We start from the raw sequence: 21784 nt of genomic DNA, 5'->3' as shown, positions 1-21784 counted from the left end.
AAACTAATTTTCAAAGGCTTTTTTTTTCTAGTGATATCAAGAATAATATTATTATGCTTGTTATTTATTTATTTTTATTTTTTTGGTGCAAGTTACCACAACACCATTATCCCGTAGATTTTAAGATCAAAGATACAACTATGTCGGTGTCCCTTGTTAATTTTACATTGTATTTTTTTAAATGTAACTGCCTACTCCCAAACTGCCATTTGAAGTAAAACACACAGCCAAGTATTATTCTACACATTTTTTTTTATTGTTCATTTAAAAAAGAAAACAAATAAAATTATACATGCTATCTGCCAATAGAACTTAACCAAAAAGTGCATTCTATGCATCCAAAAATATACCAAATCAAATCATTATTCAACCAAAAAATAAAATAAAAGCCTCATGCATGTGTCCTGCTTCTTAATATAGGGGGTCAACAATGCCAAGAGATGGTGAAAGCAGGGGTCCGTCATCCGGAGATAATTCTGGAAATCCTCTAGATTAGTCTCCTGAAGCTCCCGCAGCAAAGGCATATAACAGAATTGGTCACGATTAAGAAAGCAACCAATTTTTGGTCCAAGAAATCCTCCTGTTCCTGGACTGGACTTGGGTCAAAGCAATAACTCCAAGGCCAATAATAAATAACACGTTAGCTCCTCCGATTCCACAACATGTCTGGTTGATGTACGGCCATTCAGAAACAAACTTAAAAGCGTGAACTGAAAAGCGCAAATCAACATTTTCCTAAACTTCTACTAACATGAAATTAGAAGAAGGAGCCCAAAGGGTGGCACTAAAGAGCTGAAAAACCACATAGCATGTCACTATTCCTTGCCATTTGTATGCAAGACAAGTTCCTGGCCAATACCCTTCAGACAAAAGTCACAGGTTTTGTCTGCAGAAAATCTGATCGTGTGTACGAGGCTTTAATAAGATTTTATAATTTGCCACGTTGCGAATGTTAATTTTCCATTACAAACGCTAGTTTACAAGACAGACCGCTTCTGGCTCGTCCTTGCTTTCCGAGCATGCATGTTTGTACTCTACGGACTTGTGTACAACACGCTCGGAAAATCCGACAACAGACATTTGTTTGCGGAAAATTTTAAAGAATGCCATCCAACATTTGTCCGCAGAAAATCTAACAACAATTGTCCGTTGACCAGGGCATTACAAGTGAATATCACCCAGTCCTTGACTAATCAGTGAGCAGTATGGGTATAGGAATGTTTTTATTGTTAATGACCCACCTTTGCTGATCTCTGTAGGAGTGTCCTCTATAAATGTCCCCGTTATTCCATCCTCCTCCATAGACTGCTGATCATCCCTCACATACCTCTCTTCTTCTTCTGTTTTAATCTCAACTTTAGAATCTCTCAGGTCTCCACTCTGAATATACAATAGAAATTACATCAATTGTAACAATGCAGATAATGTACAGATCCTAATGATACCATCAGTGATTGTTCCTCATCTGTTCAAATATAAATCTCTGCGCTGGTCTGGAATGATGGAACAGCTGCTACTCAAAACCAAAAATAAAATATAATATAAATGGTGCCCTATTCCTGTGCAAAGTGACTTGATATAATACAAAGGTAAATGTTATAGCATGACTTGGTGCATATACAACAATAAGTATGAGTATAATGAGTATAAAGTGTTGTGTCTAAAACAAATGAGTTTTATTTAACCTTAAGCTTAGAATCACTCAGTTTTCCACTCTGAATATATACTGTAATAAAAATAACAAAAATTGTAACAATGCAGATAATATACAGATCCTAATGATACTATCAGTGATTGTTCCTCATCTACCTGATGATGGTGGGGGATGATGTGATCTTCCTGTGTGGAATCCCGGGAATACATAGAATGGGGACATCTCTCTGGTGGGTTCCCATTACTGGATCCATCTGTAGGAAACACACACACTGACTGAATACATTGTTTCTATGTGTTTATCAGATGATGGGGGATCTAGGTGGAGCCTCCGTACTGCTCTCTCCTTTACAATAAAGTCTCCTCTTACCCGGTGATGTGAGGGGCGGCTGATTGTCCATCATGACGTCCTTGTAGAGATCCTTGTGTCCTTCTAAATACTCCCACTCCTCCATGGAGAAATAGACAGTGACATCCTGACACCTTATAGGAACCTGACACACACAATGATACAGTCACCATCCAGACACATCCCTTGTCTGTTACTGGATAATGTCCCAGAATTCCCAGAACCGCTCACCTCTCCTGTCAGCAGCTCCATCATCCTCTTGGTGACTTCTAGAATCTTCTCCATGTTGTGTCTCTCAGGTTTTAGGGAGTCACATGGAGGCACTGTGATGGTCATATGATCACCTGACTTCACAAGAGGAAAGCTCTGTATTGTAAAACCAATAGGAATGTCATGTTAGAATCCCAGAATCCTCCTCACCTCTCTGGTCAGGTCTGTGTTTTATTAATAGAGATAAGACGGATGTCATGTAACCTCCCAGAATCCTCCTCACCTCTCCGATCAGGTCTGTGTTTTAATTATAGAGATAAGAGTGAGGTCATGTGATCTTCCAGAATCCTCCTCACCTCTCCGGTCAGGTCTGTGTTTTATTAATAGAGATAAGAGTGATGTCATGTGACCTCCCAGAATCCTCCTCACCTCTCCGGTCAGCAGGTAGATGATCTCCAGGGTGAGGTTTAGCATCTTCTCAGTCATGTGACTCCGGTCCTCCTCCATCCTCATTTGTACCATCATTTGATCTATACAGGTCTCCTTATAGACGGATAGCTTTGGTAAATTAAAGTAAGAATTATTTGGATGGTATTGGTCACACAATAATTGGATGTGGATGTGAGGAGGGTAATAGGAGAGTTGTTGTACATTTAAAGACTACTGACCCCATGGGAACGCATTTAATTTTGACTGTTTAGTGTTTGCTATAATTTTCGGGTCCCAGAATCCTCTTGGCCTGCCGGATCAGAAATTCCCTTTTCTCTGTTTGGTTGGTTTTGTTTCTGAACTGGTTTAGATTAGTTTTAGATCTGCAGACAAGGAGTGATAAATACAATCCTTCTTTTGACTTAAATACTCTGAGGGAGTGCTATGAGGTCAAGAAGGGTCATCATGATATCCAGGAAGAAGAACTTGCTAAGTTTTTGCCAGATTTGCCGGCTAATCAGAATAATTGTCAGAACTCTAGCTAAAAGGCTCCAATCTCCACCATCCTGTTTACTGGATAGAGTGACATCACTGTCACTCTCTGCAGTGAGAGAAGGGATTGGATTGAATGGCAGGAGGATGCTACTGGTGGAGTAGAGAACTGTGGGAAGGGATTCTGTTCTCTTTCCTCCAATGGCAGCCCAGTGTGGATAGGAGGAGGTCAGCAGGCCCCCCAAGATGCATAGCATTGACACCTGGCCTAGATGATGCTGCACAAACAGACTTCCTCTAATGCCTCTAATGCCCCATACACACGGTCAGACATTCCGACCACAAAATCCGTCTGTTTTTTTCCAACAGATTTTGGCCGAAACTTGTCTTGCATACACACGGTCGGACAAAGTTGACGGAAAATCATTAGGAACAAGGAGACGTACAAAACGTATGACGGGACTACGTAGAGGCCAGTAGCCAATAGCTTTCGTCTCCAAATTTTTTCTGAGCATGCGTGGCCACTGTGTGCGTCGGAATTCTCTACACAATGATCGGAAGAAGTTCGATCGGATTTTGTTGTCTGAAAATTTTAGATCCAGCTCTCAAACATTTTCCGTCTGAAATTCCGACAGAAAAAGTCAGATAGAGCCCACACACAATCGGATTTTCCAACAACATAATCCTATCGGGCTTTTTCCATCTGAATTTCCGACCATGTGTATGGGGCATTAGAGTGAGTTCTCACCAAGGTGTGAAGGACTGCCCCTCTTCATTCCACTTGGTTTCCAGTAACATATTATTTGACCAGTGGGATAGTAAGAAGGTCACGGTTGCCTTCCTTTTCTGGCAGGAGTTCTGTAAGAAGGTCTGAAATGAAAGTGCAGGTGGGATGACCATCATAGACCAAGAGCCCCCCCCCTTTCTACCATTGAGCCCTATAACCTCCTCTTGCCTAAGAACCCTGCTGCCCCCCAACCAAGGGCACCAAGCCCTTCATCTGCACTACCCCCTCAGAGCAACCTGTGTAGTGTGATAATTGCCCTTTGTAGGCCATGTATGGTCATTGTCTTATCTATTTATTGTTAGTGCTGTTTGCTTAGAGGACCATATTTCTAGAATTTAACTCCAAAATTAACAAAATGTGGGAAAATGTTCTAACCCTGAAGGGATTAATCTATGTTTTCACACTATATATCAGCGGCGGCCCATCTATAGGGGGGTGCAAGGGGTGCTGCCCCCCCCCCAAAGCTAGTCACAAAATAAATAAATAAATAAAGGTACTTTAAAAAAAGAAATAATACAAAAAAGGTCCTTAGAGTGCACTGTACGGGCGCCGGACACAGCTATCTATGGGAAGCGTGACGTCTATGCAATCACGTGATTGCAGCTGAGACACTTCATTTGCTCGCTTTGGTGAGTCCTTGTGGTGCAAAGCAATCACTCCACTGTAAGATTATCCTCCTTGTTGTGGGGATTGTGATTTGCACCGCCATAGGACATGGGCGGCACTTTCTGCGGAGCTGCGGCGTCACTTACGGTTACTGGGAAACCGGAAGGTTGTAGGTGATGTCCCAGTTACTCCTAAAGACGTCAGCCTAGTTCTCGCCTGGATGACCCCCCCCCCCAAGAAGACAATGGGCTACAAGAAGGCAATGGGCTTACAGGCCCTGTGGGCTTGCTGGATTAATGGCACATATTGCTATTAATGGTGATATATAAAAGTCACCTGACTTTTGGAGATAAAAGATGTCACAGTGACTATGGACTGGAGGAAGAGGACGGACATGACGGGGGAATACTGAGTGTAAATAGAAAATAAGATCTTATTACCTCCTCTGCTGCTACTTCCAGCAATGTCTCCTCTCTACTACTTCCCGATTCACTGCTCGCCAGAGATTCTATTTATACCTGACATCACTTCCTGTCTGTACCTGACATCACTTCCTGTCTGTATACCATAGAGCCTTTTTGTCTGGGTAAAAGCGAGATCACCACTTTGTGGAGCTCAGAGGAACTGCAGCCCGATAAATGTCTCAAATTGTGAACAAAGCTTTGGGCTGTGTGTGTGGTAGGGTTGCCACCATGCCAGGACTGGCCATAGGGCAGACCGGGCATTTGCCCAGTGGGCCGGGGCTGCCCGTGGCCTGTTGATGATCAGGCCACACAGCGGGAGGTAAGCGGCGGCCGCGGCCTGATCGTGGGTAACACAGGCCACGGCCGCCGCTCGCCTACCGCCATACGGCCGTGCCTGTGTCATGCGGAACTGACGGCTGCATGGGCTGAGCTGTATGTCTCTCTCACACACAGCTCAGCCTCAGCGCCGCACTGACAGTTCCGCTCTCCTCCTCCAGCCATGGGTGTCTGCACGGTGGGGAAAGCTGCTGCTGTCACTATTCACCCCTCGCTCTCCCTCCCCTTCTCACGTCGGCAGCAGGGGAAGAGAAGGCGTTCCTGTATGGTAATTTTCCCTCCCCATTGGCCAAAACAGAGGGCCAATCAGAAGAAGCTAGAGGGGAATCATGGGAAATGTAGTCCCAGAGATACATGGCACCATTGGTCTCAGCAGGGAGCAGACTACAGTCCCCAGCATGCACTCTGCTGGGGTGAAAGAGAAAACCCAGAAACAAGCTGAGGAGTGCTTGTAGCAGCTACTACAGGAGACATGGCAAATGAAACAGAGGACTGTGCTGGGGGAACTAATAGCCCCAGCACAACAAGAGAGAGAGAGCGAGCTACGCTGTACCTGCACCACCAGAGAGCCACGCTGCACCGCACCACCAGAGAGAGCGACGCTGCACCGCACCCCCAGAGAGAGCGACGCTGCACCGCACCCCCAGAGAGAGCGACGCTGCACCGCACCCCCAGAGAGCGACGCTGCACCGCACCCCCAGAGAGAGCGACGCTGCACCGCACCCCCAGAGAGAGCGACGCTGCACCGCACCCCCAGAGAGAGCGACGCTGCACCGCACCACCAGAGAGAGCGACGCTGCACCGCACCCCCAGAGAGAGCGACGCTGCACCGCACCCCCAGAGAGAGCGACGCTGCACCGCACCCCCAGAGAGAGCGACGCTGCACCGCACCCCCAGAGAGAGCGACGCTGCACCGCAGCACCAGAGGGAGCCACCCTGTACCTGCAGCACCAGAGGGAGCCACCCTGTACCCGCAGCACCAGAGGGAGCCACCCTGTACCCGCAGCACCAGAGGGAGCCACCCTGTACCCGCGCCACCAGAGGGAGCCACGCTGTACCACACCACCAGAGAAAGAGCCACGCTGTACCTGCACAACCAGAGAGAGAGAGACACGCTCTACCGCACCTCCAGAGAGCAGGTCAGTGTCACTGGGCCATGGACACAATAGGAGACAGACAGTACTGGCATGGCCACAATAGGACTGGGACACTATAATATAAAGGGGACTGCCCCGTAAAAGGGCACTGTAATCATTGCAGTGCCCCTTTTTAGTGCAGTTCCCTTTATATCACAGTGTCCCTGCACATTACAGTGTGGAGGACCAACACCAGCCACCCCGGTCCCTGGAAAGGTTGGCTGTTCAATCTAAAATGCCCGGGCCACCTCATCCCTTTAAACCCACATATTTATTACACAGGTTCTGTGGCTGATTAAGGTGGTAATTAAGCTCACCTAGTGCCATATCTGCATTAAATTAGCCTCAGAACCTGTGTAATTCATATGTGTTCGGGTTTAAAGAGATGAGGTGGCAACCATAGTGTGTGGGCAGGGTCATCTGCACCCATGCACCTAGGTGTACCTCTCGCATTGAGCATGCTCATCAATGCCCAGGAGCAGGCAGAGACTGCGGTCATGTGAAGTATCTAACATTAGGGAGTCTAAGTTTAATTGGGAAGGATGCCCTGATCCTGTGTCCACTCCACTAGTGCAGCGTATCTCTGTTACCTCACTCCTAGTTACAAAATGGGGTCGAGCACCTAGTGCAGGCCTTATGCATGCTCTCACTTAACTCTTTCCTTCCTATACCTCATGACCAGGCCATAGATATCCATAATGGAAACTGCTGGGGATCACCGCCCCCCTCTCTACCAGAGGCCAGGTAACCTTATCAGGAACCACGCTTATTGTCTGTTGTTTGTAGCTTGTTCCTTCACTTGGTTACCAGTGTTGGTCATCTTACTTTAAAAAAAGTAATTAGTTAAGTTACAAATTACTTCTCCCAAAAAGTAATTGCGTTAGTAACTCGGTTACTCTGCAAAGTAACTGTGACTTTTTTTAATATTCTATAGACGGGACTAGCGAAGGAAGAAAATGTCGCCGCCTCCATCGATGAGATTGACACCTCACGAGCCCCGTCGCCTGGTATGGATTTAAAGGGGATCCCCCATTGCTGAAAAAACGGCATGGGGGTTCCCCCAAAGTCCATAGCAGACCCTTATCCGAGCACGCAGTCCGGAAAGGGGGTGGGTGTGAGCGAGCGCCCCCCCTCCTAAACCGTACCAGGCCACATGCCCTCAACATGGGGGGTGCTTTGGGGAAGGGGGGACCTGCAGCACCTTGCACCTTGTCCCCATGTAAATGAGGACAAGGGCCTCTTTCCGACAACCCTGGCCGTTGATTGTCGGGGTCTGCGGGCGGGGGGCTTATCAGAATCCAGGAGCCCCCTTTAATAAGGGGGCCCCCAGATTCCGGCCCTATACCCTATGTGAATTAGTATGGGGTACAATGTACCCCTACCCATTCACCTGGGGAAAAAAGAGTTAATAACACAACACAGGTTTTTAAAGTAATTTATTAGACAGCTCCATGGGTCTTCTTCCGACTTTGAGGGTCTTCTCGCCGGGCTCCTCCACTATCTTCTGCTATTTTACCGCTAGCTCTTTTACTAGCGGAGGAGCCCGGCTTTCTCCTTCGTCGCCGCCGCCGTCCGGGGGTCTTCTTCCAACTTCGGGGGTCTTCTTTCGACTTTTGGGGTCTTGTCCCGCTCTTCGGCCCGTTCTTGTCACTGTCGCTTGTTGCTGTTGCCGCCGCCTTCTTCTTCTTCTTCCTTCCCATGTTGACACGATGCTCTCTCTGGCCGTAATGGCAGGGTGCGTTGTGCGGCGACTTATATAGGCATAAGGGGCGGGGTCACCGAGTGATGTCATATGGTGCCCCTGCCGCTTATGATGTCACAGTCCCGGGGGATGCTGGGAAGAAGAAGAAGAAGACCTGGCCAACGCTAGTAAAAGAGCTGTAAGAAGATAGCAGAGGCCCGGCAGAAGAAGAGAAGAGTGGGACAAGACCCCCGAAGTCGGAAGAAGACTCCCCGACCGGCGGTGGTGACGAAGGAGAAAGCCCGGCAAGAAGACCCCCGGAGCTGTCTAATAAAGTACTTTAAAAACCTGTGTTGTGTTTTTATTATTAACACTTTTTTCCCCAGGTGAATGGGTAGGGGTACATCGTACCCCATACTCATTCACATAGGGTAGGGGGCCTGCTAAGCCCCCCACCTGCAGACCCCGACAACCAACGGCCAGGGTTGTTGGGAAGAGGCCCTTGTCCTCATCAACATGGGCCCCCCCTTCCCCAAAGCACCCCCCCATGTTGAGGGCACGTAGCCTGGTATGGTTCAGGAGGGGGGCACTCGCTCGTCCCCACCCCTTTTCCTGACCGGCCGGGCTGCGTGCACGGATAAGGGTCTGCTATGGACTTTGGGGGGACCCCCCCGCCAGTTTTTCGGCGTAGGGGTTCCCCTTTAAATCCATATCAGGCGACGGGGCTCACAAGGGGTCAATCTCGCTGATGGAGGCATTCACTTCCTTTGCTAGTCCCGTCTACCTGGAGTCACGTTCAAAATTAACGGACTTTACTCCGTGTGTGTGTGACGGACTGGGGTTTATATGGTCACAAAACAGACACCCCAAAGCAAAGTACATATTCATTTTTTTTTATATTTCTAATCATCTCCCTTCTATTCTATTAATAACCAGTAGATGGCAGAGAAGGTACACAAACAGAGTCTATATAAGGCCACACACCATGTGACTGGAAATTAAACTACTTCCAGCCATAAAGTCAGTGGTCATATCTCATGCTGTTTGTGTGATTCTTTGCAGTCCACGCCAAGCTGATCACCTTATCTCATCGCGTCTACAATCATCGGCTCTCTTAATTCACATTTTGAGGCCGGTAACATTTTGGGTGCTCGTGTGCCGGGATTCGTTGTGTTACCAGTGAGAAGGAAGTGCGAGACAAGCGTGAGCCTGCTACAGAGCTACAAGGAGAGTCGTGAGTGTCGTCTGCCTTGTGAGTGCAAGTCTTCAGATTGCAACAGAGATGGTGTCTCCTCGTCGTGCGCTGATGTGGGATATCCAGAAACAAATTCATCTGCTTAATGAAGAACAGCTGCATAGCCTTGCTATTACGCTGGGAGATGAAAGAGACGTGGACGTTCCATCAGTGACTGGTACCAACGAAATGGAACTTGTTGAATTTATTGAAGACTACTTGAGAAGTGATCAGCTGGAAAAGTTGGAAGATCAAGGTATGTCTTACCTACTCATTATCCAAGACAAGATCAATGAACTAAAACTTAACAAGGAAAGTACACCAACTGTGGACATTGCAACCGCTGCAAAAAAAATAAGTAGTGGGACTGCAAGGACTGAACAGGTATCGGAGGTGGTGAGATTAACTGATGTTGTTGCTTTATTGCCACGTAGAGAATTTAAAATACATGGTGGTGTAATTTCAGATCATGGTTCGGACATGAGTTACAGTAGTGTGTGCAGACAAATTGACGAGGGTCTAACAGAAAAATTCCCTGAATCTGAAATTATACGCACAGTGTTGAGAATAATCAAACCTGGTAATTTTAAAGATATGTTGACTGACAAAGATGATCTTACTGTTGCTGAATTGAAAAGGTTTTTGAAGTCACATATGAGAGAACGAAGTGGTAATGAGTTATTTCAGGACCTTAGCAATGCTACCCAGCAAGAAAGAGAAACAGCACAACAATTTGTTTACAGGCTAGTGGGGTTAAAACAAAAAGTTCTGTCTACATCACAACATGATAGGCAAGAGTTTAACTATGACAAAAAACTGGTGCAAGGCATATTCCTTCATACACTGTATCAGGGACGAAATGAGAAAAATTGTAATGTTAGACGAGATATCAAGCCTTACGTGTCTGATTTGACAGTAACGGATGACTTTATCATAGAGCAAGTCACCAGATCAGTTGATGAGGAAACAGAAAGGCAGAGACGCTTAAACAGTGCACCTAAACATAAACCTATTACTGTTCATTCATCACAGACACCAGGGAATAGTGAAAAAGACACCTTGCAACAGAGAGTTGAGGGAGATGTTAAAGCAAATCACACTGCATTAATGGAACTAACAACACAGGTCTCTGCTCTCACAAAGAACCTGGAAAAGATGATGAAGCAAACTCCTATTGTTGGAAACCAAATGACTAAGCCACTAACCAATGTTCAAGTTCCAGATACAACTCACTGCAAGCCCAGGTGTGATGATTGCATTAAACGAGAGAGTCAGAACTGCTACCATTGTTTCTACTGTGGTTGGACAGGACACAGAGCGGTTGATTGCTTGAAGAAAAGAAGGCAGTCGGGAAACGACAGACGGTCACTGGGAAAGGGACAACCAGTGATCACCTCAAATGATCTGTCCCATGCTAAGGTAAACAGGGTATTCACCCACCGGTCAACTAGAACACTCCCAAAAGAGAATGGATTCTCCAAACAAAACGTAGCACAATTAATTGGAGGAAAATGCCTACTGTCATGTCGGATGAATGGTGTTCCGGTTGACATGTTGATGGATACAGGAGCTCAGGTCAGCATTGTCGGGAAGGCATGGTTAGAAAAGTTTCTACCCAGTGTCTCCATTAGGCACATACAAGATTTACTTTGTGATGACAACTTATCCATTACAGCTGCAAATGGTTCTCTCATTCCATTCATCGGATGGATTGAAGTCTGCCTGGAATTCAAAAGTAGTGGACATGGAAACTCAGCCATTTATGTGCCAATGCTGGTGAGTGACTGCTGTAATGACAATCCAATTCTTGGGTTTAATGTTATCGAAGAATTGATCAGAGAAAACCGTGACCGACCAAACAGCACCCAAAACCTGACTATCTTGCTGAGTGAAGCTATGAAAGTAAGACAGAGTGTAGCGAATAACATTGTCAATGCTGTCAGTCAAGCAACTGACCCAGGAGAAATATTCGATAGTCGTATGGTCAAAGTGGGGAAGAAGGGACTCCAGATTAAAGGAGGCGAGCTCTGTGAAGTCAAATGTAGAATTAGAGCGTGGCCGAAAGGAGGAATCATGCCATTTGAACCACTTCCCGAATATCCAATCGAGGAAGGACTTGAACTATTTCCTTCAGTGGTAGATGTGCCAAATGGGTTCTCTAAACTGGTGAAGATACCTATACTGAACCGTGCTCAACATGACATCTACCTTCCACCCAGAACAGTATTGGGTACCATTTCTCCAGCAGCTGAGATTCTACCATTGTCTCCAAACAAAGACGATGGAAAGGGAATTGACCAGAAGAAAAGGGTGTTTCATGTAAACCAGTTGAATCAAGTGGACACTGGAAATCAGCTACCCACTAACAAATCTGTTAAGTGGCACCCACCTGTCAATTTGGAAGATCTCTCAGAAGAAGAACAGGAGATAGCGAGACAAATGTTATATGATGAATCAGATGTCTTTGCTCGAGATGAGGGAGACATAGGATGCATCCCTAACCTGAAACTGAGGATAAATCTGAAAGATGAAACTCCTGTCCAGAAACGCTACAATTCGATACCGAACCCCTATACAAAGAAGTGAAAGAATATATCCAAAATCTTCTTGACCGAGGTTGGGTAACAAAATCTTCTTCCGCATACTCATCACCAGTTGTTTGTGTTCGAAAGAAGGACAGTAGCCTACGACTATGTGTTGACTTTAGGGAGTTAAACCGAAAGACTATCCCAGATAGACATCCACTACCCAGAATACAAGATCTGCTGGATAGCTTAGGAGGATTTACGTGGTTCTCAATCCTGGACCAGGGTAGTGCGTATCATCAAGGCTTTGTGCATGAAGACTCCAGACATCTGACAGCTTTCAGCACCCCCTGGGGACTCCTGGAGTGGAACCGTATTCCATTTGGATTAACGAATGCCCCAGCAGCTTTTCAGAGATGCATGGAGAATGTATTAGAGGGCATCAGAGACAAATGTTGTTCTCCATACTTGGATGACGTACTTTGCTACTCCAAAACTTTTCAGGAGCATGTCAATGATATTAGGCAAGTGCTTAGTCGAATGCGTGAGCATGGTATCAAACTTAGACCGAAGAAGTGTGAACTCTTTAAACGACAGATTCGATACCTTGGACGAATGGTGTCAGAAGAAGGCATAAAAATTGACCCAAAAGATCTTGAAGCGGTATTACATTTGAAAAGGAAAGAACCAAAAACAGTGGGAGGAGTCAGATCTTTGTTAGGATTCCTGAGCTACTACAGGTCCTTTATTCAAGATTTCTCTCGACTTGCTAAACCACTGTATGAACTTTTGCAGAACACTGAGAAAAAATCTGCTACATCCATCCCCAAAAACAATCGGAGGGAATCTACAAAGAAAAACGGGAACAAAGCACAAGTGCCATCTAAAACACCGATTCAATGGACACCCAAACATCAAGCTGTAGTATCCAGACTGGTGGACATGCTAACCAATCCACCAATTCTAGCATACCCTGATTTTGATTTACCCTTCGTCTTACACACTGATGCTTCCAATGAAGGCCTAGGTGCTGTACTATACCAACGACAAGGAGAAAAACTTTGTGTTATTGGGTTTGGCTCCAGAACATTGACTCCAGCAGAGCGCAATTACCATCTTCACTCTGGTAAACTTGAGTTTTTAGCTCTCAAGTGGGCAGTCTGTGACAAATTCAGAGATTACTTGTACTACGCTCCAACATTCACCGTTTACACAGACAACAACCCATTGACATATGTATTGAGCACTGCCAGACTGAATGCCGTGGGTCATCGCTGGGTTGGCGAGTTGGCTGATTTCCACTTCGATATCAAGTACAGGCCAGGTAAACAGAATGCAGACGCAGATACACTGTCACGATTTCCGGTGGAACTCACGAAGAATCTGAGTGAGTACACAGAGCTTGTACCATCTGAGGTTGTGTCACCTATGTGGCAAGGGAGCAAAGCTGTTGACGAAGAAGAGGCATTATGGGTGGCTTCATTGACTCTTCACTCAGAAAGTGATGTGGCCGAAGAATTGCTGAAAGGACAGACAATCTGCCCAATGACTCAGGAGAATATCAGAGCATTACAACAAGACGATACCAACATTAGAGAAGTGGTCTGGCTTAAGGAGAACGACTGGATTCCAAACCACAAAGAAAAGGAGAGTATGACCAGCAAAACAAGACGTTTGATACATGAATGGAATAAACTCAGAGTCGATGAAGGAATCCTCTACCGACACTCTGGAACCCGAAAACAGCTAGTTCTACCAGAAAAGTTAAAACCATTGGTCTTAAGAAATCTTCATGATGACATGGGTCACATTGGTACTGACAAGGTAACCCACCTAGCACGTGAACGATTTTACTGGCCATTTATGCAAAAAGACATTGATGAATATGTGCTGAAGAAGTGCAGCTGCATCAAACAAAAGCGTCCAAATATCACCGAAAGAGCACCTATGGGTTCGATTACTACCAGTTCACCTTTGGAGTTAGTATCCATTGATTATCTTCACTTGGAAAAAAGCAAAGAAGGATATGAGTATATACTTGTAATAGTTGACCATTTCACACGCTTTGCACAAGCGTATCCAACTAAGAACAAATCTGGAAAAACGGCGGCAGAAAAGATCTTTCAAGATTTCATGCCACGTTTTGGCTATCCAGAGAAACTCCACCATGACCAAGGAAGAGAATTTGAAAACAACTTATTTCAGACATTGCAACGATTGGCAGGGATTTCTCATTCAAGAACTACTCCATACCATCCACAGGGTAACCCAGTGGAGAGACTGAACCGTACTTTGTTACAGATGCTTCGCACCTTAGAGGAAGAGAAAAAGTCAGATTGGAAAGAACATCTTCCACATATGGTTCATGCATACAATTGCACCAGGCATGAAGCCACAGGATACTCGCCATTCTTTCTATTGTATGGAAGATCTCCTCGTTTGCCAATTGACCTAATGCTCAACCTAAATTTGGAAAAGGAATCAGAAAGTCAACCAACATTTACTCAGAAATGGGCATCTAGAATGCAAGAAGCTTACAAAATCACATCCGAGAATAGCAAAAAATCATCTGCTAAAGGAAAGAAGTACTATGACAAAAAGATAAAAGGAGCACCTCTTCAACCGGGTGATCGGGTCTTAGTACAAAATCTCTCTGAAAGAGGAGGACCTGGTAAACTTCGTTCATACTGGGAAGAATCAGTACACAAAGTGGTAGAAAGAATCAAAGATGGGCCTGTGTACAAAATTCAGCCTGAAAGTGGTAAAAAGACTATTCGAGTACTGCACAGAAATCTTTTACTACCAGTAAATGACCTACCAATTGAAGGACACATTCCAAGAGTATCGATGAAACAAAGACAATCAAGTAACAGAAAGGATACCAGAATGGATGTGGACCAGGAGGAGGAATGTTCAGATGAAGAAAGATGGTATTATCCTTATATACCAGAGACTACAGAAAGTCATGATCGTGTTGTGTTTCAACAAAACTCTCAAAACGTACAGAAAATCCCATTAAGAGTTTCTGCTGAAGAGTTCTATCCTACAACTACCACACCCAATCTTGAACAAGAACAAAATGATGGAACAGTAGTTGGCGACCAAATCTGGGCTACAGACATGGTGGGACTAGACACTGCAGAATTACCCTCATTAAGTCAAGACTTACCTGTCAACCAAGATATGCAAATGGAGAAAGATGTTGATGGAGAAGACTCAACTCCTGTCAGAAGATCTACCAGACAAGTTAAGCCTAAAGAGATCTTTACATATGACACACTAGGTCAGCCAAGATACATACCAAGTCAGATTCACACCATACAAACTCACACAATGCTAGCTACTCCCAGGACATGCCAGGTAGTTAACGTAGCTCCTTGGTGGCAACAAGTACCTATTTGGGTTACTTAAATCACTAAATAGTGTTCAGATACCAATTGAGTTTAATGTCAGGAGCCATTAACTGAAGGAGGGGAGAGTGTGACGGACTGGGGTTTATATGGTCACAAAACAGACACCCCAAAGCAAAGTACATATTCATTTTTTTTTTATATTTCTAATCATCTCCCTTCTATTCTATTAATAACCAGTAGATGGCAGAGAAGGTACACAAACAGAGTCTATATAAGGCCACACACCATGTGACTGGAAATTAAACTACTTCCAGCCATAAAGTCAGTGGTCATATCTCATGCTGTTTGTGTGATTCTTTGCAGTCCACGCCAAGCTGATCACCTTATCTCATCGCGTCTACAATCATCGGCTCTCTTAATTCACATTTTGAGGCCGGTAACATGTGAACAAATCCGTTCATTTCAAAAGTCCAGCGGACTAGCACACAGACGGGCGGATTGTCCGCCAGACTGCTGAGCTGGATGTAATTGCAATACAGCCACCCAAGTAATGGGAACGACGTTACCATGAGGGGAAGAGTAATCAGTTAGATTACTCATTACCCTCTAAAGTAACTGCGTTAAGTAACTCTATTTATTTTAACTGAGTTACTTACATCACTGTTGGTTACCCATAGCAACTATGCTATTGTCCATGGCTTGGATGTGCTCCACAAATCCTGGTCCCTTCAGCAGCACCCCAATTCAATAATCCTGCATTCCCATTCCCGATCCAGCAGCTTGCAGCTTTGGACCTTAGCTGATCAACCTTTTTTATAGCTAGGACCAAAAGCCTGGGAACTGAGCTGAAACATTTAACCCCTTCTCCAGTCTGGACCAGCTGCTAACCTAACTACTGTGTATATATATATACACTCTGCATCCAGTGTAGCTTATATCTACAGTGCATTCAGTGGTGTACAGTTTCTAATACACTTTAGGCTGTGTACACAGTATCTAATACACTGTGTACTGTTTCTACTACACTTCTGGTGGTGTATACAGTATATAATACAGTGCAGCCATAGTACAGTTTCTAAAACTTTTCTGGTGGTGTACATAGTATCTAATACGGTGTGTACAGTTTCTACTACACTTCTGGTGGTGTACACAATACAGATCAGCTGTAGTACAGTTTCTACTACTTTTCTGGTATTTAATCACCATTGAGTTTTTGTTTGTTTTTTGCGTTATAAATGAAAAAAGACCAAAAATGATGTTAAAAAATGCATTTTCATAGTTTCTTTTATGACATTTTTGCAAATTAGTAATTTTGTTGGCCAAAATCTATACTGCTACATATCTTTGGTTCAAATAACACAAATGAGTATATTATTTGGTCTTTGTGAAAGTTATAGAGTCTAAAAGCTATGGTGGCAATCACTGAAAGTTTATCACATCCAGAAGTTTTTGGAAAATGTAGGAAAGAAATGAAAACGCATTCATTTTTATTTTATTTTACACAAAGTTGTCCATTTATAATATATTTCCAACACACAGCATGTACATAGCAAAAATGACACCCCAAAATATATTCTGCTACTCCTCCTGAGTATGGTGATACCACATGTGTGAGACTTTTACACAGCCTGGCCACATACAGACATTGAAGTAGCGCCTTCAGGTGTTCTAGAAATATAAATTACACATCTAATTTCTCAACCACCTCTTACACTTTTGAAGGCCCTGGAGCACAAGGACAATGGAAACGCCCACAAAATTACCCCATTTTAGAAAGCAAACACCCCAATGTATAATCTATGAGTCTTTTGAACATGTTATTTTTTTCCACAAGTGCTTTGAAAATGTGGAAAGAAAATTAAAACACATTTCTTTTTTAAACAAGGTATTCCATTTATAAGATATTTCTAACACATAGCATGTACATAGTAAAAGCTACACCCCAAAATACATTCTGCTACTCCTCCTGAGTATGGCGTTACCACATGTGTGAGACTTTAACACAGCCTGACCACATACAGAGGCCCAAAATCCAAGGAGCACTATCAGGTGTTCTAGGGACATAAATTAAGCATCTAATTTCCTGACAACCTATCACATTTTTGAAGGCCCTTCATATTTCTAACACATAGCATGTACATACCAACAATTACACCCCAAAATGCATTCTGCTGAGCAAAGAGTAAACAAAAAGTTACCTGTGGTTTTAGTAGTTTGGTTGTCCACAGTCGGAGAGCACTGATCCAGGCAGCAGGCAGGGATGTGGTCAGCGACAGCGAATGGAATTGTCCAGGCAGCAGGCAGGAATATTGTCCATTAGTCAGTACAGGCAGGAATACTGTCCATATACAGTCCAGGGTCAGTGCAGGTGGAGATATTGCCAGTAGTGTCAAAATATTGGTAGTAGGCAGGAACATGGTCCATAATACAGGTAACAGGCCAGGAAAGAATGGAGACAGGGGTAGAGGCTTCTACCACCAAAATCTATTTGAAGCCTCCGGACTCCAGACCCTAATCAGGGAATGAGAAAACTAAAAAAATGTTTTTCTTCACCCAGAAAAACAATTATATGAGACTTTGTTATGAATCCCACTACTCCAGTAGTAGGGTAAAAGATCAGTCCTAGAGGCAGGCAAAAAATGTGGTCAAACAGTCCAGGGTCAGTTCCAGAGCAGGCAGAGGTAGGTACAGTTTAGCGTTAGACCGAAGCATGGTTATATAACAGGCCAGGGTCAGTTGCGGAGCAGGCAGACATATGCTTAGCGTTAGGCAGAAGCGTGGTCGTATAGCAGGCCAGGGTCAGTTCCAGAGAAGGCAGGGATATGTACTGTTTAGTGCAGTGGCATAAGGGGTGTGGAGGTAAATGACAATTAAGTTTACCATACTTCACTAATAATGTAGAGAAGTATGGTGATGTCAGAAACAGTCACTTATACAGAGGCCTGGTTGGGAAGGACATTGGGGACAATAAAAGACGGTATCTCTAACTCCTCCTCTGGAACACACCCGGCATTTCTTTTGATGTCTTTTGGAAGAAAATCACCTGGCTTTTAGGAAAAAACTCAAGACCTTCCTCTTTTAGCAGATGATCAAAGCTCCCCACAGCGCCTAGAGGCGATTCAGTTCGCATTGCGCGCTATATAAGTATTTCATTCATTCATTCATTCATTCATGTGTTTGGCCTGTTTCACAAAGTGGGAGTTTCTCAGGAAAGCGGCGTTCTCGGAGTTTGCTCACTGAATCAGAGCAAATATTTTCTGGTGGGCCTTCAGGGTACAATACGGTGGTAATAATTTCTTCTTAGTAATGAAGATAGGATACAGGGATCTCAGAAAATTTTTGGTAAATAACGTAAGTGTTATTATGCATGGCCAAACTGAAAAAATAAATAGAGACTTTTTTGTATCAATGGCAGGATTTTCTTGGAGCAAAGTAGGGTTCGACCATCTGATCATTGAAGTCGACCCCCCATGAACAAATTATAGTCGTGGACGTAAACTGGTTTCCGGATTAGGCCGTTTTTTCTGGAGATTTCCACGTAGGTGTCGTCATGGATCAATGAGAGCATGTGGACATTTCTTCTGTCTCTCCACCTGACAGCCAATAGCTCATTGTTCCGCAAAGACACTGTCTCCCCTTGTCGTAGCCTTTCTTTAACGAGCCTTTGCAGGAAACCCTTCCTATTGGCTCTCACTGTACCGCATGCTGGAATCATCCTCCAGTAAAGATTGCGGAGGAGGGACAAGCTTGTGTAGAAATGATACGCTTAGAGATGGTAACCCTTTTCAAGGAGTGGATAGACAAGCTCCCAAACAACTTTTCTGCTGGTTCCAATATACTCTGGGCATTTAGGGGGATGCAGCTGTCCCTTCATACACCAGGAAGGTGTAGATGTACCCTGTGGCTCAGTCACAAAGTTTGCAGAGCTTAACTGCATATCGGGGTCTTTTGCTGGGGATAAACAGTTTGAAGCCCAGCCTGCCTATGAATTTGACAAGTGACTCATCCACTGAGATATTTTGGTCGGGGGTTTATATAACTGGGGGAATTTTTCAGAGAAAAAATTTAGAAGAGGCTGAATTTTAAATAATTTGTCATAAGCTGAGTCATTTCAGGGAGGGCACTGGGTGTTGTCATTATAATGGAGGAACCGCATAATCATTAGGTATCTTTTGGCATAAGGGATGAGGTGCATGGGGTTGGTGGACCAGTAGGAGAACCATTTGTTTTTGTTTTTGTGAGTCCCAGGTTGAAAGTTAGGCCTAAAATTTTCTTGAAATCCACCACTGTAAGTTCTCTCCACTCAAAGGGACGGACGTAACTAGAACCAGGGTTGCTTGCTATGAACTGTTGTGCATAGAGGTTGCACTGGGCCATGATGGAAGATAGTAGGTCTTCAGTAAAAATGCAATTAAAAAAATCAAGAAGGGCAAAATTATCCGTGTTCATCTGGACACCTGGCTGGGCAGTGAAAGAGGGGATGTTTGCTGCTCCTGAATTAAGGGGAAGCCACAGGGGGTTTTGAAGGGCATAGAGAAGGCTGGCGTGGGTCCTAACCCTTTGGGGCTGAGATGACACCCCACTAGTGCTTGGCCTTTATTGCAGTGGTACTCCATTTCTTGTGGATGGCACTGCGCTAGAGGTGGATGGCACCGCGGTAGAGATGGATGGCACTGCGCTGCTCCTCGCTAGAACGCCTTTGTTTCATGGTCACATTTTCCTCTTCCTGTTTAAAAAGGGTTCATATGCCGAATCAGAATTGGACGCAGACTCAGATGCTCCCCACTGTTCTCGTCACTCAGGCTAAGAAGCAGGTATGTCTCTTCAGTGGAAAAATATTTTTTCACCATACTGATGACTGTGGGCTGTGGTGCGATAGGGTCAGTAGGACAGATGTGGTTGCCCTGATGGGTGCTGATGAGGCTGGAATAATGAGGCTGCACTGCTGGGTGCTGAAGAAGCTGCTCTGGTGGGTGCTGATGAGGGTGCACTGCTGGGTGCTGAAGAGGTTGTAATGATGGGTGCTGATGAGGGTGTACTGATGGGCGCTGATGAGGGTGCATGGATGTGCACTAATGCACTGCGGCTGCACTGATTAGCTGGCACAGATGAGGTGGCACTGAGGGGCACTGATGAGGATCCACTGATAATTTGGCACTGATGAGCACTCATTTATGGGCACCAATGTGCACTATTGGGCACTGTAATAGCACTAATGAGCACTGTAGTGGCACTGATGGGCACTGTAGTGGCACAGATGAACACTGATGGCACTGTATTGGCACTGTAGAGCACTCTAGTGGTGCAGTTGAGCACTGAGGGCACTGTAGTGGCACTGTAGAGCACTGTAGTGGTGCAAATGAGCACTGATGGCACTGATGAACACTGATGGGGACTATAGTGGCACAGATGGCACTGTAGGGGACAGATAAGCACTGTAGTGGCACTAATGTAGCACTGTAGTAGCACTGGTGAGCACTGTCGTGGCACTGAAGAGCTGCAGATGAGCACCGATGGGCACTGATGTGCACTGTAGTGGCAATGAAGGCACTGTAAGGCACAGATGAGCTCTGTAGTTGCACTAATGTAGCTCTGATGGGCACTGTAGTGGCACAGATAAGCTCTGTAGTGGCACTGTTGTGGAACTGTAGTGGCACAAATGTGGCACTGATGGCACAGATGAGCACTGTAGTGGCACTGATGGGTACAGGTGGCACTGATGTGGCACTGTAGGGCACTGTGACTTAAGGTTGGGCACACAATCTCCTCTCCACTCACGCTGTATCATGTGAGAAGAGGAGAGAGTTGAACCCCTGGATGTTGAACCCCTGGATGACCCTGGCTTGTTTACATTATGATCGCTCCGTCATTGGACAAGGAAAAAACTAGTGATTTTGGTTGCTTTCTGGGGTGGTTCTGAGTCTAATATTTGCGATGTACATGCATTTATATACAATATTTTGCTTCCACATGATTTATATATATGTGGACATGGTTGATTTTCTTGTGTATGCGCATTATTTCCATCATGTATATGGTTTAGCATCTTATTGTTTCCTCTTATCCTTGAACAGTTTTTAAGAAATCTTTAATAATAAGTATTAAATCACATAATTAGACTTAATTTGTTATACAGTGATATATACTGTATATTGGTGTGTATATACTGTATATATACACACACACACACACACACACACACACACACACACACTAATTGCTAATTTTTGTTTTTAATACATTTCTTGTTTACATTGTCTATTTTTTGTTTTGACTATTTCAGATGTTTTAGCATTTAAGAAATGTTTTTTATGTCGGTTAAGTTTTGTGTTGATTGCTCATTAACCACTTCAATACCCGGCCATAGTCATATGACAGCCACAGATGGGATCTCCCATCCTGGGTGGACGTCATATGACGGCCTCGGTATTTTGCCGCTCCTGCGGGCCCCCGGGGGCCCGCAGCGCGGCAATCGTGGATGAGGTGTGTTCCTCGGACACAGCCCATCCCCGATCTGTGGGATTTTCAT

General features: G+C 44.7%; 2 protein-coding genes across 2 annotated transcripts in view; one reads left to right on the top strand and one right to left on the bottom strand.

Moving 5' to 3' along the window:
• Nucleotides 1-5083, bottom strand: part of LOC143989277 (uncharacterized) — a 28840-nt gene extending 23757 nt beyond the window's left edge. Inside the window, 6 exon segments of the mRNA XM_077489352.1 lie at nt 1242-1380; nt 1810-1907; nt 2024-2147; nt 2234-2368; nt 2642-2770; nt 4967-5083. Coding sequence (XP_077345478.1) covers nt 1242-1380; nt 1810-1907; nt 2024-2147; nt 2234-2368; nt 2642-2737 — 592 coding nt within the window. The 5' untranslated portion in view covers nt 2738-2770; nt 4967-5083.
• Nucleotides 1-21784, top strand: part of LOC143986837 (uncharacterized) — a 548778-nt gene that overhangs the window by 54275 nt on the left and 472719 nt on the right. The gene's annotated exons all lie outside the window — the stretch shown is intronic.

This window comes from Lithobates pipiens, unplaced genomic scaffold (genome assembly GCF_037356315.1).
Source record: "Lithobates pipiens isolate NorthernLeopardFrog02 unplaced genomic scaffold, aLitPip1_a1.2 Scaffold_18, whole genome shotgun sequence".
In the NCBI taxonomy this organism is placed as follows: domain Eukaryota; kingdom Metazoa; phylum Chordata; class Amphibia; order Anura; family Ranidae; genus Lithobates; species Lithobates pipiens.
This window is presented reverse-complemented; position numbering and strand designations above follow the sequence as displayed.